This window comes from Botryllus schlosseri, chromosome 15 (genome assembly GCF_051294905.1).
Source record: "Botryllus schlosseri isolate E-star chromosome 15, Bs_hap1, whole genome shotgun sequence".
NCBI lineage: Eukaryota > Metazoa > Chordata > Ascidiacea > Stolidobranchia > Styelidae > Botryllus > Botryllus schlosseri.
Genome location: NC_137250.1, coordinates 18558136 through 18583930, shown reverse-complemented (window position 1 = coordinate 18583930; position 25795 = coordinate 18558136). Strand labels below are relative to the sequence as shown.

At 41.0% G+C, this 25795-nt stretch overlaps 4 protein-coding genes and 1 long non-coding RNA gene across 5 annotated transcripts in view; 2 read left to right on the top strand and 3 right to left on the bottom strand.

The window, feature by feature from the left end:
- Positions 1-25795, bottom strand: part of LOC145456779 (uncharacterized) — a 329933-nt gene that overhangs the window by 230178 nt on the left and 73960 nt on the right. The gene's annotated exons all lie outside the window — the stretch shown is intronic.
- Positions 4939-6984, top strand: LOC145456768 (coiled-coil domain-containing protein 166-like). The gene has a single exon (XM_080334887.1). The coding sequence runs from the start codon at positions 5008-5010 to the stop codon at positions 5896-5898; it is 891 nt and encodes a 296-aa protein (XP_080191013.1). The 5' UTR covers positions 4939-5007; the 3' UTR covers positions 5899-6984.
- LOC145456753 (BBSome complex member BBS7-like) lies at positions 6909-25792 on the top strand. Its single transcript, XM_080334871.1, has 15 exons — positions 6909-7048; positions 7827-7961; positions 8359-8534; positions 8600-8792; positions 9190-9329; positions 10576-10756; positions 12125-12324; positions 12869-12959; positions 13021-13140; positions 13920-14084; positions 14719-14864; positions 15966-16130; positions 16527-16740; positions 17017-17140; positions 17202-25792. Exons 1-15 carry the CDS (start codon positions 7013-7015, stop codon positions 17339-17341), a joined length of 2226 nt encoding a protein of 741 aa, XP_080190997.1. The 5' UTR covers positions 6909-7012; the 3' UTR covers positions 17342-25792.
- LOC145456767 (uncharacterized) lies at positions 17600-23856 on the bottom strand. The gene is made up of 4 exons (XM_080334886.1): positions 23527-23856; positions 20522-20605; positions 20252-20454; positions 17600-18775 (listed from the first exon to the last, which is right to left on the bottom strand). The coding sequence occupies exons 1-4, from the start codon at positions 23854-23856 to the stop codon at positions 18418-18420; spliced, it is 975 nt and encodes a 324-aa protein (XP_080191012.1). The 3' UTR covers positions 17600-18417.
- On the bottom strand, positions 21398-23148 carry LOC145456754 (uncharacterized). The gene is made up of 2 exons (XM_080334873.1): positions 21476-23148; positions 21398-21416 (listed from the first exon to the last, which is right to left on the bottom strand). Exons 1-2 carry the CDS (start codon positions 23146-23148, stop codon positions 21413-21415), a joined length of 1677 nt encoding a protein of 558 aa, XP_080190999.1. The 3' UTR covers positions 21398-21412.

Here is a 25795-nt window from a genome sequence, read left to right as displayed (position 1 = left end):
ACAGCAACGGCATGGATTAAAGTGCGTTCTAGTGCAACTATGATGTTATCGACAATTGACAAGTATTCATTATGACGTCACATGCCGGCACGGCGACACCAATGTCTTCGTTGCTGCATCCGATGCTACTGACGGCTGACAGACTCTAGATTACCATAGATAACTAACCTACAAGGTAAATTATTAATCTCTATAGACCAGGGGGGCCAACCTTTTCGGCTAAAGAGCAATATGAAATTGACCAACGAGTGCGCTGCCCACTAGCAGCGCCAGGTGTGTAAAATTTTCAAAGGTAATATTATTATTGCTTAGGTATATTGCGGGGCAACTGTATACCGCTTGCTGGGCTCAGTTTGCAAGGACAGGACTATTCGGCATCTGGACATGTCGCTATCGAAGATTTCCGCTAATATACGACAATCATTTTGTGCCTACATGTCATCGTCGGCGATCTTTCTGCGAGAGCAACCGCTAAAAGACTTTCTCTCGTAACTGCGAATATAATTAGACTCAATCGGCTAAATCAGGCGTTTTTTCATTTTCAGGAGGGGGTAGGCTACAAAGAAAGAAATCGTGTGACAATTAAACACGCGAAGCGTGAAGACAAATTTTACTACTCTTTTTGGTTATTGTTATGTACGACGATTTACTAAAAATGTGACTAGACCCTGGATCTGCCAATGCGTCGGAACTGATATTTTAGTCATCAACATCCCAAGTGTCGCGGCCAGACAAATCATATTTTTGGTCGGCCATGCAAGTTCACAATCTGAGCATTTCAATTTCGATAATAGAACAGGATTTCGATAATATAATGGGAAATTAGCTCGCGGGCTACTCAAAACCTCCTCGCGGACCATATATGGACCGGAGGCCGCGGGTTGCCCACCCCTGATATGGACAGACACCTTCGATAGTTTTCAGAGCCGGAGCAGGGGTAATAATGCGGCTCCGGAGCTGGAGCCGGAGCTATTGTATGATAGAAGAAAGCTCCGGAGCTGGAGCAATGCAAATTTATGGCTGCTCCAAAGCCCTGGTTCTGTGCACCCCAATCACTCGAATTTTCATGCTGATGACATCATTATTTGGTGATGTGATTGCTATGTACAATTTTCTATTTAATTCTCTACCAGTTGTTGATGATTACCCCTGAAGCCGAAGATTGATCGAGTTAATTTCAATATAAACATATTATTCAATACCCGATAGTAGCTTGTAGTACATTTCATATATCTCCTTGCATTTTAGGACTTTCACCATACTGCCAAAAGCATTCCTTTGGTGCGCTTACTCGAAATCATCCCTGAAATTCAGCCAAGAGCCTTTTCTATCGCTTCATCTCCGCAACGGCACAAGAATGAAATTCACGTTCTCGTTGCAGTTGTGAAGTGGGTCATAATCATGGTGGCGTCACATTGCAAGCATGAATTTCTTGTCATTAAACTAGGTACAAAACATCGCTCCACATTCCAAGGCAAGGGCTTTGCTCGACTTGGCTGTCGAATCTCAAGCCTGGTTCGCGGGTGCCGATATGGGTAAAGAGTGGAGGAATTAACTTTTCCTGTGGTGCCTCTAAAGAAGCAGGGGATGAAATCGGAAGATTATCGCCTCCCTGCATTATGATCGGTCCAGGCACTGGAGTTGCGCCCTTTCGAAGTGCCATACACGAACAGTCGTGTAATGGCCAGAAAGGTAAGGAATTTTTTTCTTCATTTTAAGAATTTCTAGATTCCAGACCTCACATGCAGGCAGTGCTGGACAGTAGTAGAGCTCTACTTCCAGTTATTTCTAAAGCGGGCCGCTCCTATATGTGTGATTTGCTTACTTGGCTTTGCTTTACTATATAAATAGTTGGAAAAGACAAAATAGTTAGCTCCAAAATTGTTCCCTCTATGTTGGTAAGGTAGCTTGAAATTTCAAGCTATGGGCTTTACTGACATTCAATTCAATTTATTGCTGAAAATTTCATCATTTCAATACACCACAAGACTGTGATACAATGAAAGATAGGAAGGTGTCGAAAAGACTCGGAGTAATCTTTGAAATCAGACGCCCACCTGACAAGAGGACTACATTTTATAGCTACTTCTATCTATCTAGCTATCACTGAACTTCTGTTCAAAGTAGCTCTGAGCTGCGTTTTATGACGTTTTTTACTTTAAATTTATCAACTTCAACTGGAATCGGTAATGTGTTTTCGTTCGCCACGTCTGCAATGATATCCAAATGCTCCTTACTAGTAACCAGCAAATGACATGTTTCATGTGAACTATGGAAATCGATGTAAGTCATTTCCATGGTGGATTTCAGATCCGAAGTGAGGTGGTGATGATGCTATGTGTCAAGATAGGCGTCGTTGGAAATAAAACGTGACAAAGCGTATCAAGTCCGCTCCATTCAATATCATTTCTCGTTTACAGACAATGTACTCTTCTTCGGATGTCGGAATCGCAAGGGAGACTTTTATTTTGAAGAAGAATGGGAGCAATTGGTTCAAAATCGATCTCTCGCCTTACACACCGCATTTTCTCGGGATCAGGATGACAAAATTTACGTTCAACATCTTATCGCTGAACAGGGAGAGGCACTTTATAACCTTATAAAATATAAAGAAGCCAAAATATTCGTTGCAGGGTGAGGGATTTCATGAGCTGATTGTGTGAGATTGGCCTATCACATTAATTTTGTCTACGTTTGTTCAGTAATTCTAAGAACATGCCCGACGCAGTTAAAGACGCCTTCTTGAAGATATTCCAAGATTTTGGAGACATGACTGCGGAAGAAGCATCACAATTTCATGAAGTGCTGCAAAAATCGAGGCGGTACCAGCAGGAGACGTGGTCGTAGTGATTTGCTTGATGTACTCGGGCTATGATATTTGTTTTTAAAATAATGATATGCAATAAATGTACTGCAGTGAAGGTTTGAAGTAATAACAAATTGATATCGCAGCGTTGCCAAAATGTTTTTGAGGAAAGGTCGAAGATTTGTGTGGCTGGAATGCTAGCAGTTATCTACTGTGCAGTTTTGGGATGACTTGAGTCATGACTTGACTCGAGTCAACTTTTTCGCATGACTTGACTTGACTCGAGTCACTTTGCAAAAATGACTTGACTTGACTTGACTCGGCGCTTCAGAAATGTGGATTGACTCGTGACTCGGAGCAAAATTTACGAGTCAATTTCAAGTCATCTAGTAAACGGTTTCAATTAAATCGCTGCATCTTTTTTATGTTCGGATTTTTCGCGATATGCCGGTGTGACTTGTGAGAGCAATCAGTCATTCACTGATTTACTTTTCACTGATCCTCCATTGATACATCACAAATAAATTGACCGAAAACGAAATGATCACAGGTTACGTTTATGTAGGTACTAGTGTTGAATAATCTAATAGTAACGTTACTTTGTTTGTTAGACTGCTCAGTGCTTACATCGCGAAGTGCCCACCTTAGCCAACCCTCTTGTATGATTTGAATCGAACGAATACAGTTTATGCGTTTATACTCTCACCGATGTATAGATGGGCAGTGTATTGTACCATATCAATTTGTTTCAATTTCTCGGCGCTTCGTATTCGATACTCTATTTTGGCTCACGTATTTTATTAGCAGCTTCAAGCGTGCGTGAGCGATACAACGCCTTTTTGCTCGTATATTTAACTTAATACTCGTTATTTGATTCAAGATATATCACCAATCAATCTGTCACTCACACAGCTAGCAAAATGTAATACCTTTGAATCCTCCATCATACTTCGAAAAATCTAATTTGACTTGAATTGTGACTTGACTAGTGACTTGACTTGACTTGACTCGACTTGACTCGAGTCACCTCCAAAAAACGAGTGACTTGACTTGACTCGAGTCACCTTCGAAAATCGATTGAATTGACTTGACTCGAGTCAAAATGTGCAATGACTCGAGATGACTCGTGACTCGAAGGTAGTGACTTGATCCCAACACTGCTACTGTGTCGCGTCGCTGTTCTGACGGCGGCAAAATAAACCCAATGAAAGAGCGCACTCATTAGAAATACAAAGTGTAGCAGAATAGACTTCAGAGACTAACATCGAAAAAGAACTGTGACATCAGATCGAGGTGGATGCCAGTTTAAGAGATCGCAGCCGGTGGTTCAGCATTTTCTTATCTGTTCATTACATCGTATTGTACACACAATCGTGTGTGTCTTGTTCAGATGAAAATATATTCTGTCGATTTTCCGCTCGTACTGATGCGTCGAACGTTTATCTGAACTCCTCTCCTGCGTCTCTTGTTCTTACGACATACTTACAGAAAAGATCCGAAGGGGGACTATGCAAAGAAGTAAAAGAAAAGAGCAAGGTACAGTATCCGACGAAAAATCGTGATAGAGCCACCGAGCTATATAGAACACTGTTTCATCTGGCACTTGACCAAGGTGGATTTAGAGAACATAATTGGTCGTTTCAATAACTGCGAATCTCTTCATCACATTGTTTTATGTCTATTATATCGATTTGTACATGTTTGTCTCGAGAAGATGAAAGTATAAATGCTTACAATAATTCTTATTATAAGTATTACCTCGAAACCTTGACCTAATCGATAGTAACATAGCTTGCAATATTACTATTTAGTATCGATGTAACGAAATTCAGTTTTCACTCATGCATGAAACGTAACCAAGGGACAATGAAGCAGACTTGTTATGTTCGCAGGATGTAAATATATGAGATAATAATGAATCGCACAGGGTTAAACTGGATTTAACAGGGATTATACTGTTAGAAATCAACAGTCACCATTTACTGCATTCGTCAAATGAAGAATTAAACGCCATTACCACTCAGGCGTTGCCGTACTGAGTGCACTTTTGCAATTTGTTCCAAATTATGCTGATAAAACGTACGGTACCGTATATTCTGCATAGAATAACAGCATATATGAATCGAGGATGTTGATATTTTATGAAGCATTTCGATTCTCAGAGTGTACGTTGACATATTACATTAACTTTTACATGTGAAATGGGAAAGAAAGGCAAGGGTAAAGGTAAAAAAGGAGGCAAGAAGAAGGGTAAATCAGTCGCAGGCGACGACGCAGCTGCAGGCGCAAGCCAAGCCGCGGAAGCGGCCGGTCCTACCGACAGAGAAGCATACCTGAAAAAGGAACTAGCACTGCTCGACGCCAACTTGGAAAGACTCAAAAATCAAGCCGCTGATCTAAGACAAGAGAACGATGTTTTACAAAAAGAAGCGTCACACGTCAGAACCGAAAGCCACGGATACATGACCTACATGGCGAAGAAGACACACAAGCGCCAAACCACGATTATATCGTTAAGCGACCAAAACCAGAAAGAATTGGAAAATATAAACGCGCAAAAGGCGCAGATGCTGGCCGATTACGAGATGAAAAAGACAAGACTTAAAAGCATCCTTTTGGAAAAGGAAAACCTGCTGTCGAAAGCTCGGAAAGAATTTCAAGACCTGGGTGAATACCGAGAGCTCCGCGACGAGCAGTTGAAAAAGATTAAGCAGCTTGAACGCGAAGTCTTGCACATGCGCGGCAAGCACTCCGACGCGATAAGTGATCTCAAAACAAAGTTCCTACGAGAGAAAGCCGAATTCTCGCAGGAGAGCGAGGAGAAAATAGAAGCCCTCGCGCTCGAGGCTAACAAGAAAGCCGTACAATGCCTGAACGAGCACACGACCAGTATTAAAACAGAGAATAAACGGTTGCGGGCGGAACTGATGGAGCTCATCCGCAGGAGTCAAGTGCTCAACAACCACAAAATGGAGTTGGAAGAGCAGAAAAAGCAATTGCTGAGAGAGCAGCAGTACGGTGCGGATATCAGACGACTGCGCGGCTTGCAGCATCAAAAAATGAAGACTCAGTCTGAAAAGCAGCAAGCATGATTTTTACGGTTTTTGGTATAATTGACTGTTGTGGGCCTGATAAAAATATTATAGAGCTTCTTGGAGCTTCAGAACTTCAATATACAATGGAATAGTATATTCATGTTGAAATGAACCCGAATATTTTGATAAACAATGTTTTTTCCAATTCTCGACCAGTTGCTTACGATTAACCCTGACAAGTGTCAGCTGAAAATATTCGGGTTCATTTCAATATGAATATACTATTCAATTGTAAATCATGTTTATGGCGAGCACTCACAATGTTTTTTCTGTAATTGGAGACAAATCTAATCTTGACTCTCCACATGCCCACATCTTTAGCCTTGAACACCTGCTTCTAACGTTTTGGCCATGATAACCTAAAGGTAACACAGCTTTATAATAACAAAAGCATCGTCAGTACTCCTTATAGACTTATCTGCTTGATCAGCCTCTAATAATAGGGTGCAAAACCTCTTATCACTGTAATATATATTGAATACGCACTACATGCACTACATTTGCAGAACACTGTTCAATAAAATTGAATTTCAAACAGGCTACGTCGGTATTCATTTGGGACTTGAATGTGTTTGCTTCAATTTGACCTATTTTAATACTCTATCACCTTGACCGATGTTATGATTATATTGTAACTAATATTTACGATATTCTCAGTTTCAAGTGTATGTTGACCCTTTTGGGTGAAGTGATGTTAACAAGACTGCCTATGTGTATAAAATGGTAGTCCTTCCAGGTATGGTCATGTTATTGTCGAAATCAAGATAATCCAAACTGATGTACGAACAAGGGACATATGGAACCACAATCTACGCCCTTCCACAAGTTATGGACACAAAAATTATTTCTCAAAGCGGATACCGTGCAAATCTGCTAGTAATTAGGCTACAGTGTTGGCTTCATTTGTTATATATAGTAATCCCAGATTTGCATTGATTTTTTGCCTGTTCATGGACCTCGAAATAGAAAATATGTCGATTTTATTTCAAAAAGCGATTAGCCTGTGTATTTTGTGCCATCTTTTCACTGTGGCCAAGCTGTTGTTTCATCCAAGCACTCTGTTCACTGTTTGTGTCTTTTAGAGATTTAGTTTATCCGACATATATTAAAAATGGATTTGGATTTACACAGAGTTGATTACACGCAGGTAAGTAACAATGGTACGGTATATTATAATCTATTATTTATGTTGAATTTTGTTAAATTTACTAATGGAATCAACCTCTTGAATCAGCTTGTTTCAACACATCCATTTGCACAGCCAGAATGAAAATATGAGCAAAGAGGCCAAAAAGTCCAGTCCGCTATTCATCCTGGGAGGCAGACTTGTGCGAACTACTGGATTTTTAAAAAGTGCGACGATATCTATAACTAGAACTACTCACTTTTCAAAACCCGCTACCAGAACTAGAACTAAATTCCTTTCAAAAATTTTGCAAGCGACTAGATCAGTGGTTCTTGACCGGTTTTTCAGAGCACACAATGTAAGTAATGCATTAAGGGCGGAGATAATAAAGTTGGATTAGCATTAACTGTGTTGTTTGCACAAGTCTGCTGGGAGGAGGCAGTGGTAATTTGGATTAAAACGTTTCAATGTGATTCTGATCACAATAGATCCATAATGCCGCTTGATTACTTTCCCTTTTTAAATCCAGGCTGCACCCACGATTAAGAGCATGAGTTGAAATCTTAGAAGATTGCAGTCAAATCAAACAACAATGAATCCATCGAAATAATTGAGTGAAATAAATCTCGGGTGGTTTTATACTTTATATCCATTGATCATCAGATCACTTTGGTAAGAGTCCGACCAGAGAAACGTTTTTTCTCTTTTAGTAAATAAACCTCCATTTCACAGGACCAATATATTATAAACACCAAAGCAATGCACCTTTTTTCGAAGTCGCACTGATTTAACATTTTAGGTCTCAGTTACTGGAAGAAATTGTCTGAGAGTGCTTCCGAACAGCGAAAAGCAAAAGAGAATATTGCAGAAAGTTGTCGTGGCGGATAAAACCGGCGTTATAACATGTTTCGGATCCAAAAAGAGAGATATTGTGGTTAGTAATGTCTATATCTGCATGAAACTCGCACTACTTGAATGGTTTTATTGGCAATTCTTACTTCAACGTGTAACGTGAAATTCAACAGTTCTCATTAGTTGGTGACAGGGAAATCTACTACATTCGTTATCCCAAACTACTTTTCCAAGCTCCTTACTACAATTCCTTTATATTCTAGTGTACTTGTAGTTAGTTGTACTTGCTAGTGCCATCATAGATGTCTTCTAAATCGCTACTGCTTGCAGGCTACACGTAGGCCTACAATTGTACATGTATCACCAACGTCTAATTTGGACTACCTGTGATTTTATATGTGGTTCCTTCATTGCTTGAAATCCAAATCCTCACCTGGCGTAATTCCAACTGATTTTTCCAAGCCTATCATCTCTTTCAGAATATATTCAAAACCCTGCCCGGGGAACCAGTCAACTACTTGGACTTGGGTGGCGCGCTCGGCACACCGCAGGACAAAATATTCGCAGCGTCCGGATCGGTTGTGCAAGGATTCACGCGCAAAGGCAAAAAATTTCTATCTTTCGACACAAATATTGCCGAGAGCGTCAACTGCATGTGCGTGAGGAACTTGTTTTCAACACGATTTCAATTCTGGATCCTACGATGGCTTTCGTTTACAGGCATGTCAGCGGTAGCGAACTGTTGATTTCAAGCGAATACACCTACAATCATTTTTCTGACTGTATCGACAAGGGATATTATCTATGCAAGGATAAGATACATGATATTATCACCATTCCTGCCAAGCGCCGAGAAGGAGATGAATTCACGCCAATTCTGGCTTGCAACGACGGAATTTTGAGAGTTCTAGATGTGAGTGAATAATTTTGTTGTTGGTGCCACATTAATTCGACCCCGTTCAAAACAGTGAGTGTCACTGGAAGGCATTCAAAATATTGAATGTCATTTTAAGATCTGGGCACAATGATTTGAGTACACTCAGGTAGTCGATATTGCCACGGCATACAAGATAGTGGGTGATATGATAGCACGGTATTCAAAATAACCCAGCTAACCCTTACACCTATCCCTAGCACAAACTAGCCTGAACCCTAACTTAACCCAATCCATAGCAGTAACATAAGCTAACCTGACCTCTAAACCCATATAAACTGACCTAACAATGACTCACTATTTTGAATGACTCGGTGTTATGCGGCTTTTCTCCCTAGATGCCGTTATATTACAAGCAATGATGTTTGTGTTTTAGGGCACGGAGCTGAATTATGAGGTTGAGGTAGCGGGAATCCCTCTTTGCGTTGCGTATTTTCAAGGTGACGGCGGCGAAGAGGGAAATGAAATTGTGTACGGCACAAGAGACGGCCGGATAGGTCTCGTTAGAATTGGAAAGTAAGTGTGAAACGTTTTTTTTTTCTTCGTATATCATTCATGTGTTGAAAAAATTGTGCAGCCTGCCGTGATTACTTGCAATTAAGATACCTCTAATTTGATATATACAAAGGCATGCATGATAGAGATTTAGAACTAAATCTGCATTTTTGAGCAGAAGCTGTATTTGTGAATATGCAATGACTGATTGTAGCGTAGAGCAATGCGCACATATGCACCAATTGTTGTTTATTGCACTACGGTGATTGAAATTTCAATATGTGTATTATTTGGGAACATTTCTATATATGATGCAATTTTTCAGTTACTTTGATACCAGGGCTATTTCGCCTAGCTGTTTTAGCAATTTCACACGTAAAGGCAGGGTTGTAACCAAGTCACAAGAGACACGAGTCAATCTCACTTGTATGGCTTTGACTGACAAGATAACGTTATGGTGAAGCGTCCGGCTTCTTGATCGGTAGGCCATGGGTTCGATCCCCGGCCGGGTCAGACCAAAGACCTGATTAGTAACACTGGTATCCATGACTTCCCTGCTTGGCGCTCATGCATTACTGGGATAGCATGGAGGGGTGGTGCATGTCTTAGAAAGCCGTAAAGGCTATATCTGCACTTCCTTGTCCAGCAGCATATGCACATCATGCGCTCATGGTATGCATATGCACAGATCGTGTGTATGTGTATCATGAGTCGGTGTATATGCCGCAAAAACATCAAGGACAAAAATAAACTACTTCCTTTCCTTTCCTAATCTACCACCTAGTCCAAGTCGTGGAGCAGAGCTCGAGTCACTGTTCAGTTTCGAGTTCAGGTCATGTTCAACCCACTTATTTACATCTCTGCTTGGGTGATATTGAATGCCATAATTTACTAATTTCCTCACTCTTAACAGTTTTTGCCTCATTATTTTAAGTACCGGTATTGATAGACGAAATACGAATAGTGCGGTAACCTTACTGTTCTTCGAAGTTACAATGAAATGCCTGTCTCGGCCGTCCGAGTCTCAAGTCATATGATGTGGTCGAGTATTGTGCAATGACTCGAGTACATGTCGAGTCAGTACTCAAATAGACTCGAGTCAAGTCATTTTTCGTGTCCTAAGAAAATTTGTCTTCAAATTCGTTAAGTATGGACTTAGTCTGAAAACAGTCATGTATTATGTATTGCATGAAGGCCAAACCTGTGTGTGACTGATTTGAACTATTTCACCGGAGCACACCCTTGACTGTTAAAGTCGTCTGCACAGGGAGGAACCACAGCATATCTGGGAGATACCGAACGAAAAGGGCAGCGGGGGCGTCTCCTGCTTGGCTCATCACGACATGACCGGGGACGGAAGTCCGGATTTGCTGGTTGGACGCGACGACGGCTGGGTTGAAGTCTACAGCTACGTCATTGATGAAGACCCGGTTTTGAGATATAGACAAGTGAGAATGGATTTTTTGAGCTTTATTTTCATTTTATGGATATAAATTGCAATGGTAACGAATCAAAGTGAAGGCGTGCTCAAAATACAAACACGAATAGCTTGTCATATGTGTATCTTGAATTATCACAACGATTCAATGACAATTGTAGTTCCGATACTATTTTCCACCGTGGATGTCTTGAAACCTCGATTGGTTGTGTTGCAGCATACAAGACACCTAGTACCAAGCTATGCTTCTTAGTGGAATTAACGTTTTTGTGAAGCCGTAATCAACCCACAGCACTGTAACAAAGTGAAATGCAAGAGGCTTGGCGGAAAAAATAATAAATTACCTTTATGTGGTGAAGAACTGGCGTTGTATTCTCTATGGTAGCTTAATAGGTACACATTTGCACATTTGCTTAATAGGTAGGCCTACACTTCTATTTCATTAATAATTTAATAATTTGCTACTACTTTTATGGTATTACACATGTTGCACGTGGTTGGGGGTGGTTCTGTTGACATTTCTGCAAGTCGAAGTCCTTAGTTTCGATTATGCGATCTCCTTTGACGGAATTGCGACTATGCTGCTCTGTTATCCCGCTAAATATTGCTAAATTGTACTCTCGAAATTTAACGGATTTTGGTTAAAGAGTCTTTTTCACTCTCACACATTACAGGCCTTAAATAAGTTTTAGGGTCCCTTAATACAGTTTGGTGCAACAATTGTAGCATTGTGACATACGTCGAGTTAAAAGTAGAGCACATTATATTATACATATTACAATACAATATAGAAAAATATGTTCCTACTCAATGTAAAATTTGATGTTTCCTTTTTATAATTTATGTACAAGCGTCTAGCAGCTTGCAATTTGCAATTGAGATATAAAAATGTACGGTAATGTATTTGAAAGGAAAGGACGTAGTTTATTTTTGTCCTTGATGTTTTTGCGACATATACACCGACTCATGATACACATACACACGATCTGCGCATATGCATACCATGAGTGCATGATGTGCATATGCCGCTGGACACGGAAGTGCAGATATAGCCTTTACGGCTTTCTAAGTCATGCACCACCCCTCCATGCCATCCCAGTAATGCATGAGCGCCAAGCAGGGAAGCCATGGATACCAGTGTTACTAATCAGGTCTTTGGTCTGACCCGGCCGGGAATCGAACCCACGACCTACCGATCAAGAAGCCGGCCGCTTAACCATTACGCTATTTTGTCAGTTGGCAAACCGGCAAGAAAGTTTACACAGAACTGCATGCAAAAAGTACAGACAGTTTATTACTAGTTATTGCCCGGACTGGGGGAATGAATCTGTGGTAATTAACTACAACGGTTGAAGCAACCCCAAATTTTTGTATTCAGTCTTTGAACGAAAGTGTGACTGCGATCCAAGGTGGGGCGATAGGAGCGTTTGGTTATGACGAAATTGTAGCGGTGACCTATTCCGGATGGGTGATCGGGCTCACCACCGAAGCTCCAACAAAGAAAGTGGGTTCGCAAAATGTAACCGGGTCTGGCGCTGACCAAGACGAAGAATCTGCCAAGAAAATTGGCGGTTTGAGGTAATATCGACGTACCGCGGCAATATGAGGTCACGGCTATTCCAAAAATCTCTTTTTTCAAATTACACTGTTGTGGTGATTACAATTGATAGGTTGCCTAAGAAAGGCTGCACACTAAATTGTAGTCTAGTCAGGTCACTGGAACCTGCATAAAATTGTCAAAGATGAGGATTGTACATGAAACAATTAGGCATTGACTCTTGGGCTCCATTGTGTGGTGGCAATGAGTCCGGACGATTTTGACCGGATGCTTGAGACAATACTGATTGCATGAATTGAAATTGTTAAATGCAACTGTCATATCATTTGTGCAACCTACTTGTCGTTCCATGTTGACCTCAACTTTGCCTCTTCGGAACGCCTGAGACTGTCTCGATCGAATCCAGGTTTAGAACCGCTGACTTAGATTGTCGAAGTGTAAATGATAACTTGACTCAAAAAATCAAGAAGATGATTAGTCTTGCAACGCAATCTCTTCAAGATTGTATGTTGTCATCAACAGTCTGAGTGCTCAATGTTTGTTCATATCGATTTCTACCACCAGGTCTGAAGTAGTTGACCTGCAGAAGCGAGTGGAAACTGAGAGAAAGAAATATCATCAACGCGTGTCGTCTGCGTCAGGAAAAAATGCTACGGTACATAACGTCCAAACACTCTCTGTTTCAAACAATATTTGATTTTCGGTAATTGTTTCAGCCCATGTTGAGCCGTGCGGCTACCGTCAACGTCAACGACAAGTTTATCCTCTCTCCGCACGACGCAAGTTACAATCTAAGCGTGGAACTACAGTGCGCGATCGATCATGTTATTCTTCAGGTATTATTGTGGTATCGGACTTTGTATGATAGCTACTTACCTACTTTTTGGGGTACTCAAGTACTTGCTCAAGTGGAGTTGTTTTTAGACTACTTCTTACACATAGTAGAAAGTGGTTTCGGGGTATATTTACATTAACTTTGTATGTGGATTTAGTTAAAAAATTTCACGAATTTGTAGTGTCAACTGTTATTTAGCGTTGGTCGCTAAGATGCACTTTGCAATCTTGTAAGTAGAAGCCTCTGATTAACTGCTTAAAGTATGCGACCCCTCGACTAAATCTACTTTTTTTGGTGACTTGACTTGACTCGGGTTGTACTCGAGTCATTGTGCGTAACTCGAGACTAGGACGGCCAAGACAGACATTTTATTGTAACTTTGAAGAATAGTGACGTCACCACATTAGTGGTGTTTCGTCTGTCAGTCCTGATACTTGGAAGACGGCCAGAAGCTGTTAGGACTGAGAAAAATTACGATATTATGAATGCGAGCCATTCTATATCACTCGAGCAGAGTTGGAAAGGTGGGTAGAACCGCATTGAACTCAAAACAGAACAGTGGGCACAATGACTTGGACTCGGACTCGAGTCAAAACACTATGACTCAGACTCGACCGAATTGGACTTGACTCGGTGGGGACTTGAAAATGACTCGACTTGGCTCGAGTCAAAACTATAACATTAAGATTGACCTCTGACTTGGAGCCTTGTGACTTGCTTGCAACCCTGGAGATTACCCGGTTTGAAACAGTAGTTGCGATTCAAGTATTTGTTTTTCAGAGCGATGTCCCGATTGACATACTGGACGGGGACAAAAATTCTGCCGTGGTCTCGTACACGCCGTGTACGCCGGGCCGAGGAGGCGGAAATCGGGTCTCTGACGTTAACTCTTCGAATTTCATGCTGGCAACGTACCGGTGCCAACCTGGTACTACTCGCTTAGAAGTGAGTGTTGGTTTATTCCGGGACTTTCCGGGTTGAAATTGCATTACAATGGCACGTGGTATCAGATATGCGTGAAATTACTTTGTGCTCTGGGCCAAGTAGTATTTTTTTTTACCCAACTGTGCGAAGTCAATGATCAGAAAGGTCATCATAGTCAAGCATATGTGTAGTGAGTTCGCTTTACCACCGGCTCCAGAAATTTTCAATATACCTACCCTGACTCCTTTTTCTGATTAAAAAAATGAACTGGCAGGTAGAAATTAAGTTTGTGAATGTTTGCCTACGTGAAAAACTTGATGACTTCTGTAACTGCTATGGCACTTTTTAGTCACGTTTGAGCGCATTTGGTCGGATTTTAAAGTAGTCGAATTTAACTCCAACTCCGCGATCCTGATCACAATCGGCGTGGCCAGAGTGAAGATTTCAGTCAAGGCAAAAAAATTCAATAATGATACAATGTTACAATGTGACAATTCATAATAGTGACCATCGTCTGATCTACAGACCATGGCAATGGTGATCACCTACCAGTATAAATATCCCCCCAGATTAATTCAATGACGATGATCGGTCATTTATTTCACGATTACTGATCATCCAGATTTTCATCCTTTTCTGATCTCCTTTCCTTCAGCTCAAGGTACGCTCCATCGAAGGTCAGTACGGGATATTAAGAATATATGTTACGCCTATTATCAAGCCGAAAACTTGCGTCGTGAAAGAATTCACCATCAAACCGTTGTCGCTGCATCAAAGAAATCATTTTGTGGATGATAATCGGTATGTTTTGCAGTAACTTGTAAATTGTAACTTTGTATAATATGGGTAGGTAAGTAGCAGGTATAAAGTCTAAGTAGTCATCGACTGGTATTGATTTGACTTGAAAGTGTCATTCAATATCATAAGATCTCATTATTTGAGCAAGGTATATGAACGAATAATTTGACCATAAGTTACCTGGAAGTCTGTTTGAATAGAAATTGTAAGTGAAAAGGAATACTTATATTCCTTCTATGCGTGCGTGGAAGTCCTAGTGTTGTTAAGTACTACTGTATGTCATACTCCATGTGTTCCTTAACTTATGCTCTACCTTTACTTGAGGGATTGTCTAAAAGTCAACACTTGCACTGCAGAATAATTTTCTGACACTATCCCTCCAGGATATCTAGATGTAGTAGACATAATTCTAGATACCCCTGCTTTTTCGAAATTGTTATTGTATATGTTAAAATCTCAGAGATCGACTACCTAGGGGAGAGGAGGCAAAGATGGGACACTTTTTTGATATTTCAACGCCACTCAAATAATAATGCCTTCTGAGCATTAATTGTGGTACCGATGGAAAGCCAGTGATCTGTACTATTCGTACATTCGTTTTTAGTTATATTGAACAACATACTCCCGGATTTCTCGGCCCTCAAAAATCCTTTCACCCAGGTGAGGGTAAGATGAGACACACTATGTTCAAGATGACACACCAAGCACTTCTTCTTCATTACACCACCAATTCATCCCAAGTGATGAACCAGCTAGCGACATCATGAATGATTCACTTTAGAAGGGAATTGTACATCATATACAAATTTAAATGACATCGAAAACAAATTATCCATGGGATCTCGCAAAAATGAGAGTTTCGTCGTTATTTTGTCATGTACTGTCGCATGCGGTCAACTACTAGATGAATAATCTATTATGTGTGCTGTGAACAGTAAATTTAGAATATTGCGAGGCTTTCAATGGAAAAGTCCTCCGATACCCGTGTCTCAACTTTCCCCCATGTCTTCGTCTCATCTTTGCCTCCTCTCCACTAAGTGTCTTTCAAAAGTTTATGAACACCAATCGCTGGGCTGTATTCTAAGAAACGCACTTCTTTCCCAGGCCTATGAACGTACTGAAGCTGTCTGGACCGTTCAGTTTGGCCGAGATGCATTCGTGGATCGGATCAAGTTTGCCTGACGTGCCGGAACGCACACCCACCGAAGACACTGTCACATTCACTTTTATCAACACTTTCCTGGATACCGTTCTCGAATGCTCTTATCGGTAAGTTGAATTTTGTGTCTTAACGGTTAACAGAATGTCATTTTTTTCCTTCTCATCTTTTGATGCTAAAACCTGTGTAATATAATTGCCAATACATTAATTCGCAGGTTGAATCTGACTCAATTCTGGATAAAATGTGGATATATAAAATACCTAATATTCATGTTGAATGATCAAAACGGAGAATAAGAAACATTGATATTTACTGATCCTCCGTGTAAGAGACATTTTTCATGTTCAGATGAATAGCATGTGACTTACTATGATAATATTTAGCTGTATAATCATGCATCAGATGGTGTAGTTATTCAGTTCCACACTCTATTTGTACCGATTGCTATGCATGGAGTTTCTCTATGTCACATACACAGGTATCTGTTATTTTGGGATTTGCAGAAAGGGTGAAGGGATATTTCGATCTGATAACATCTCCACGATATCGATTCTGAAAGACGTTTTAACGAAAGAAGCGACCGACCGAAAGATAAAATTGAATATCAACTACGATTTCAATCCCATGTCGATACCGCACACGTTGCACGTCATCCATCCGAAATTGGAACATCAACTCATGCTGGCAAAGAAAGTTCAATTAATCGATGCGTTGAAGGTACGCTAGCTCGTTATACCATTGCGGTCGTGTAAACCAGATCAAATTTCTCATGACATAGTTGAAGTTAGCAAGCTATTGGTGGCACCTGACACAATACTAAGATTGCATCGAATGATAAGTTGTACTTCATTATCATGTCTTACTTTGTTGCCTCGTCCCTGTTTACCGTGTATTATATCACTGTATATTTTGTTCATTTCTGTGTAATCAATTTGTGCTAACTGTCACTTTTACTGCATGGCATATCTCACATATTTATCGCGCTAAATTTAGGAACTAGAAGTTCACGAGGGTGGATCGGACTTTCTCACGGAAGAGTATCAAATGATATTAGCCGGCGAAAGCAAATTGAAGGAAGAATTCAAAAAGCAACCAGCCCATCTAGAGAGACTTTACGGTACTGCCAATAGAAACTTCATTGACTGAGAACCGTTGCTGAAAATCGTTCTTTTGTTTAGGTATGATAACAGACCTTTTCATCGATAAGTTCAAATTCAAGGGCGTCAACATCAAGCAGAAGGTTCCGCAACTGTTGGAAGCCCTCGATAACTACGAGCTGGAAAGTCTGATTGAATTTTTTGAGACTGCCGATGCCTGAAACCGTGGACCGTAGACCAGTGTTGTGATCGGGCAGCAAACCTTGTCACCTGCTGTCGGGCTCGTAATAACCCAAGAAACACTGTGCTCAACCGCTCGCAGATAGGAATGGCTACATCTGAACGCCAGTAACTTGGAAATTGACGAAAATATTGGGGCTGTTTCCGGAATGTTGACTCCGATGATTTTTCCCTATGGTCAAAAGGCCCAGCCCATGCAATAGTTCGTGTCTGGTGACACAATCGGGTCAACACGCTGCTGAAGTAATATTCTCATATATTTAGGATCATACAATAATATAATTCCAATAAAATCGCACACCAAAACAAAGAAAGTGTTGATAAAAACGGGGAAAGAGCTGAGCCGAATGAACACCGAACAGCACCATCCGTAACTGCAATCACAATACTAGAGCAAGTACAAAATGCCAGAGTGTCTGTAAACATGATAAACACACAACAAGCGTGAAGAAACAGATGAACAGCTGGGCAGTGTATTAACTTCATTGTTTTACTTTGCCACATTGCTGAATGGTCTTTGTTTCAATGGGATCGCTTCATAAAGCTCGATTCGTCAGATGAACAAATAAAGTTAATTGTCTACATAAAATACAATCCACCCCATGTATTTGAAGCAGCGAGTAGCCAGTATAAACCAAATCGCCAGCCAATTTCATGTGCGCGGTGCTGAAGATTATGGCAAAACCCAAACGCTGTGCAGAATACTTACAATTGGGAGTTTGCATCAATCGCGGCTATATATCTTCGCCATGACATGCATATACGTACATTACCAGTACGGGTGGGGACAATTCGAGTGAAGTAGTGAGAGAGGTTATATTTTTAGTACTGAAATTTAGTGCCCTTGCCACCAAGAGCAACAAGAACTTTAGTTCCTATACTATCTTCCACTGTGAAAGGTTGTAAACCTCGATTTGTCGTATCGCAGTCGCAGCATACGAAACATGTACGACTGAGCAAAGCAACACTGAAAACATATTGTAGAGGTAGTTGGCACCAGTTCTGTAACGGTGCAGCATCGGTGCGCATTATGTGCATACGCGACAGCTGGGTCAGATCATTTCCTATCGTTCGTGTAATCGTTCTCGTCGTCATCTCGACTGTCGTACTGCAGCAGAATGCAGAGTATTTCGTTCCGGCACCGTCTCTGCTTGGACGACGGAAACCTCTCCAATACGTTGGCAATGTACTGCGTGAAGGACTCGTTCTCCGACGGCATCCGCGGGGGCTCCGGCACGTGCGGCACAAACGCAGACTGATGATTGATGGAGGCCGAGGCTACGTTGGCGATCTCCTGGTATTTTTTGTTGTAGCCCGGCGTATAGCGTCGCTGCCGCGGCGTGCGGTGCTTGCGTACCAGCTGGCTGGGCGTGGGCGGTTGCGATTGGGCGTATTGCGAAAATTCAGATTCGACGCTAGAGAACAAAGTTGAAATCAATACCTCGGCTGATATGTATCAGGGGGTGAAATACCGTCCTTATTTTGAAGGGCAATGTCTAATGAAAACTACATTGGACTTGAAAGGATTTGTTCTTATCTTGAAGAGCACGTCTTATAACTTTATTGTCCTTGTATATAAGATTGCTCCTCATTTTTAAGGATGACGTCTTAAATACTGTGCGTTTTTCCGGTGCTCACTACAGGTGACAACAGCTTGCAGAATAGGCCCGTGAAAAAGCTTCATGAATTTTGCACTTAGGCTACTCAATGTCGTTCGCTGTCCTTTGTTAGGGACCCGTGGCAACGATAACCCTGCAGGCCCCCTATATAAGAGATCGGTGCACGGCCCTACGCTTTTCATAGAAAGGGTCAGTAGGGAGGCACTTCCACTTTTTCAGAGTATTTTGTGATTATGATATGAGAGAGACTACTTCTGCAGTTCTGCTAAACAGTTTTCACATTTCTTTTCTGCAAAACTAGTCACAGAATACTTTTTACTTGTACTTTAGTTTAAGACGCTACATTAACTGGAGTACTACTCTGACCACCTTTGGCATTTTAAAATGTATCGTCTTCGGTTGATATCATTGTTGCTGTTAAACATTGAGATATCAAAATTTGGGCCAGTTCCATGGAAATATCCCTAAACCTCTGCAAAATCCAGCACGTATGGCACTTGCTGTTCGCTGTAACTTTTCCAAAAGTACACAAGACAAAGACAAGTTATGGTAGCAATCCATGACCGCCTTTCACGTACGGTTTACCCAGGGTTGTAATGACTCGAGTCGTGACTCGACTTGACACGAGTCATTATCTCAAAATACGGAAATGACACGATTCGACTCGAGTCAATCTGTGTATTGACTTGACTTGGAATCGAGTCATTGTGCAGGACTCGAACCAAGTCATATGACTCGAGACTCAGACGGCTAAGACCGACATTTCATTGTAATTTTGAAGAACAGTAAAGTAACCACCCTATTGGGATTACGTCTATTGGTACTGGTATTTGAAGATGCGACCAGAAACTGTTAAGAGCAAGGAAAATTAGTATATTACAAAAGCGAACTATTCGATATCACCAAACAGAGTTTTAAGAGTGGGTTTAACAAGACTTTAACTGGAAACTGAGCAGTCAACACAATGACTCGGACTCGAACCTCTGCTCCTCGATGGCTTGGACTCGGTGGTGAATTGAAAATGACTCGACTTGACTCGAGTCAAAACTATAAAAATGAGAATGACCGACGAGATGGGACAGGATCGATGCAGGATTCGGAATTTCTCTCTACATCAATGGTCAACCAGACCTCATCATGTTCCCTTAATGATCCACGATTTTGCGGCATATAGCCTATATTAATAAAAATTAGGGCTATTATCATACTGGTGTCCATTAACAAATGCCTATTTGAATGTATTCACAAACAAATGTGGCCCGTACCACTTACCGTAAATCCGATGGTGCTGCAATCTCCGTACTTTCCGACTCTGTGTCTATCTTGTCCGCATCTCTGTGCTGTTCTATTTGTCGGACCAGACCGTTCCAGTCGAACCCGGTGTTAGACTTCGACGAAGATTGGTCTTGGTCGCCGTGCTTACTGTCTGCATCATCAGGCATAACTTCTCCATTAATGATCTCACCATCAGGTCCCTACAAGTCCACGCAAGAAGTACGCAATGTACGGTATACCGAAAAGCACAATGCATAGTATACGCACCATGAGGTGTAAGCTCACATGCCCTTCTTCATATGGTTTCCGCAAAAATTGCAGTGCTGTGTAGTGATCCCATGTTGGGACGTACTGCAAAATATTTTTGTTCGATTATCATCAACTTCCAAATCTACAATGCGCCTGGATCATTAACGTGAATGCATCCTACATAGAAAACCTGTGAAGAACTATAACATTGAGCTTGGCAATAATCCGCACAATCCAATAAAAAGTGGTGCACCATATGATTGTATCACACAAGAATACAGTCTTGACTGATCAAAAAATTTCAATCTACAATTGACATCAGCATTATTATCATCAAGTCAAAATTGGAATCTACAAAGTAGTCATTGCGTTCCTAGCTGGGTAGACTACTAACCAAGCCCTTTATAGATACAGTAACTGCAAAGAAGAGCATGATTCGCCTGAAAGTACTCTTACTCAACACAGGGGCCTGTGACATCATAACACATTACTGGGTCATCATTCTCAGCAATTTGTGGAGTTACCCTTAACCTACCATTGAATTGGAGCATTCAGTCAGCCCATGGCTTTTTACATCACCGTGAATCAGTAGCACTTTCGGAATTAACGCGAAAGCAACACATAATCACAAATGGCTTCATTGCCGAATGCACAAAAGCCCCTCGTGTATTAACTGGCGTAATCGGTATATCCGATATAGTTCTCCAAGACTTGTGCAAAAAAACAGGATCAACATTCGTAACCGCAGTAAACAAGAAAGACTGCACCATATGGATTGATTTTAGTCCTTGCTTTGTCATCCATGCCACCAGACTACCATGAAGAGAACACAAGTATTTGGTAATATCATATTCACTTCCCGGCGTTCCTTGGCTTACTGATGCAATGTAAGAACCCATCTTCATCCCTTCAGCTGTAACCGAACCTTCAGTTACATCGACGAGCATATCACTGTCTGTAAATGAGTATAACCTGAAACGCTTTTGCGGCTCTTCCGAACTTTTAAAACCAATCGCTTGCCATTCTACATTTGCAGATTTTGGCAATTGATCGACTATAAGACAGACAGGCATCAATGAATCGTCTAAAATATTGCTCTGGCGTTTCCATGCTGCGATTGTATATTGTATACAGCTCAAATCTGTAACATAGCATACAGATTGTACAATGTAAGCATAGGATGGAGCAGCAATAACAGACATTGTCTTATTGACATGGTCCAAAGCAACATTTGCTTCAACCTTAGCTCCGCCCTTCATCAATGTCATGCCACCAGGGATAAGCGCAACGGTACCCGAAATAAAGAGTATGTCATCAACAGAATAACACTGGCTGAATGGACCTATGTTGGGAGGTGCCCAATGGGAAATGCTTTGCACATGAAGTGCTTTACGATACGCAGACCCACGATTCTTACACGATATGGCAGTCATCTGAAAAATGACATTTTCCATGTTCAACTGAGAATTGTTGATACACCCAATGCATGCACGAGCTGGGGGATTTTGATAGAAGAACTCGCAATATGCTTTGTTAATAAATCCATAATCCTCCATGCTATTGACATAGATTTGGACGTAGCACACATCCTCCAAAGCATGCTCATTGTGAAGAAGGGTATTTCGTAATGAATCTAAGACCTGACGTGTCGCTTGTTCGATCCTTTCTGGAGTCTTTGTATTTTCAACAACGCCATACATATTTGTGACGGTTAAAAAGTTTTGTCCATGGAATATGTAGATATCAGGTTTACAAGCTACAATCGACTTGACACGAGCAGGAAGAGTTTCGGGCAAAGAAATACTATCTATATCGATTCCTCTCAAATCCATGCTATATCTCTCAGCCCATTTCGCGGAAGTCAATATAGGCAGATTTTCCAAACCTTTCGCTTCCACACACTTGTCCCCAAGATGCATTTTCACCAACTTCAGATATCCAACTGTCGCGAAATGGTCGTCCGAATGAATGATAACTCGACTCTCATCAACCACCAGTTTTTTCTTGAACAACGGACAGTCCAGAGTGAACGTTTCAAACTCCCCTCCTTCGCCACAAATATGACTGCCATACTTTTCGTTCAAAATATCCAGCGTGTCGGACATTTCCGAGAGAGATTTACCCAAATGCTTCTTCGGATAGAGTCCGTACGCGGCAGTCTTGATCAAAATAGCCGCCACGCCACAAGCGATCATTTCGTTCAGCAATTCTCTCTGATCGCGTTGCCACAGATACGCTAAGCATTTGAGCCCCAGTCTTTGACAAACATTCTCCACTCTGATTCTTTGATAATCTGACAATATTGCACCACAAGAAATTGCGTCATACTTCATTTCGTCTTTTATTCCGCGCAGTAGCTCGTAGAGGTCTTCGACTTCATCCTCTACAGTCGCCTTGTAATCAAGACTTTGAGATTTTGCGTGTCCCGTGATCTTGCGTCGAAAAATAGGAACATCCATTGCTTCCGAATATAAGTTGATAGCTTCATGACCAACGGTTTGGTACATGTAACTGTCGATTTCATCCTTTTCTTCGTCACATGGGTAAAGATTAGCCAATGCTACAATTGTATGGCCCTCAGCGACAACATGCATCATGTTGAAGCAACTATCTTTACCACCGCTTATAAGAGCTACTACTCTCATGATCAGATATTAAGCTCTAGGATACAATGATTGGTGATATTGCATATACCTCATGTTAAGTTAATACACAATTACGGTGGGCTGTTGTTGCAGCTGTATATTTTATCGCTTCCTGACACATCATTGAATAATTATGTGTTTATATTCTAGCGAGCACCTAGCGTAATGAAAAGCGTACCTCACCGACAACCGTCATTTTTACTTCGTTTTTTTTCGCGTTTTGAGGATTACAAATAAACAATTCTCTCTCCTGCTTCGTCAATGCGTAACCTGATTATAATAATAGCTATTTGTATTTCTCTAGCCAGTATCGTATTTATAATGTAACGGCGTTATTGTCATCGCATGTTCTAGTAAATTTCACACTTGCGTACTCACTGTGGGGCAAAGCGACACTTTTCTCTCCTCACGGCAAAACTGAGATCTCATTGACGACCATCGTTGCCTGATCGTGCCCTCGTCGATGCCGAGTAGGTGCACTAATTCCGCGAAGCTCTGTATACGTGGTTCTCTTTTGTGAAACAGAATGTGATTCGTATCCCAAAGGTAGCGGTGCTGTTCGAAGTATTTTATGAGCAGAATTTCCTTCTCTAGCGTCCAGTACATGGAATAACGATTCGCCTTATGTAGAGTTGATGGCTTGTGACCACTTGTAGATACGACAACAGTAGTAGTAGTAGCAGAAGCAGCAACCGCCAAATTATCCATGGCGACTTTCCTATGGCTGCGCTAAGCCGTATGTCAACGATGTCGCCAGACAACTCACGTGTCTGTGCGGAGAGAAAAAGGCAGACATGTTTGTCGCCTCTAGTCCGTCGACCTCGACATGCAAGAGCTTTCGCACTAGCGTAACGGTTCGTCGGCTGTACACTGATCGCAAGACGTCTACGTGCGTTGGTACGTTACGAAAAGTGTTAAATTCGATCGCTATGAGCTGTCCATTGCATATGTTTGTACGCTGAACTTCCACTTATGGCCCTTTTACAATGTACATGTAATATATCATGGAGTTAACGTATGATTGATAAAAGATAACCAAATCTGTCCGTCGGCTTTACCAAACACTCGATCGGTAGTCTAAATTTTTTTCCTCTCTCGCTACATGAGCCGTGCACAAAAGCACAACAACTGCGTTAGACAATGCAATTCTGGGTGACCGTTCCTATTTGCCAGCGGCTTCATGTTACTGATGGCGTTTTTGCAGTCTAAATAATAATTATGAAATTCGTCATGCCCTAATCATTCACTTTAATGACAATTTGATTGGATACATCAATGAAATTTTCGAAGTGATGAACATATATGCTATGTAAAATGCTGCTTGATTTTTTAGGATGTTGAACAGCCATTTTGACTTATAACGTTGTAAGATTACATGGTAATATGCTGTTTGTTAATCATGAGGATACTTATTAGATTATAGATTCAGGAACCTTAGCTTTCTGGTTCTAAATCAATAGCTGTATCTGGGCTGCAAACCACTTAGTCAAACAACATGCAGACTTGGCCGATATAATGTATGAGGAACTCGCTGAGACCTATTATGATATTCTTGGTGTGAACAAAAGCAGCACATACTTGGAAATCAAGCAAAAATTCCAAGCCATGATCAAATTATTACATCCAGACAAAAATCCATCGTACGGTGATACTGACAAGAAGAAATACCTTGATTTGCAAAATGCTTGGAGAATACTGAGTAATGAAACTACTAGACAGATGTATGATGAGCAGATTGAACGATTGCGACTGGAGGAACAATTATTGATATACGAGGAAATTATTTTGGGTGATATGGACACTCAAACTGATGAGACCTCGGAAATATGTGAATACACCCATCAATGCCGCTGCGGTGGTTATTACACTTTGGACGCAACTTTTATAACTACAAATTTGTCTTATGTGATTTTAGCATGTGAAAATTGTTCGTTAAATATCAAGGTTTTTGTCAAAAGCTGACGAATAATCCTTGAATTTCACCGCACTTTCTATTTATACCTGCATTTCAACATGGAGATATTATTTGTGATATTTTGTTATTGCTGACTAATTAATCTGGTTTGAAATAAGTGATCGAATCTGTCTCATATGAGTTTACAATCACATTTTATCAATTGTCGCAATAGCAATTATTATCAAGAGTGTTGTGTGATGTTTCCCATTTATTAAGCTACTGCAAATACAGTCGAATCCGCCTAATTCGGAATAAGACATGATCTATTTCTGTCCTTGATGTTTTTGTGGCATATACACCGACTCATGGATACACATGCTCTGAATGAAATGATGTTTACTAATTCATCACCTAACGACAGGAATTGCGAATATGTGTCCAAATTAACAGTATTTTTCACACGCAAATTTTACTTTTGTTCAGTTCCCGAGCATTGTGATAGAATAAAGTGGTTGTCTGATTTATCAGTGTCCAAATTAAGTGAAGATTCTGCTGTAGGATTATTCGTTCACCCCCTTTGCCATTGACTGTAATTGAAAAGTGTCCGATGTCATGAGTTGTAGGCTGTAAAATTGGGACCTGTCCAATGATCCACAAATACCATTTGTCAATCCTAATAATTTCTGCTGACATTTAACGTTTTCGGGGTCTTGGAACCGACTGAGCATATTATTTGATATGTTTCAGTGC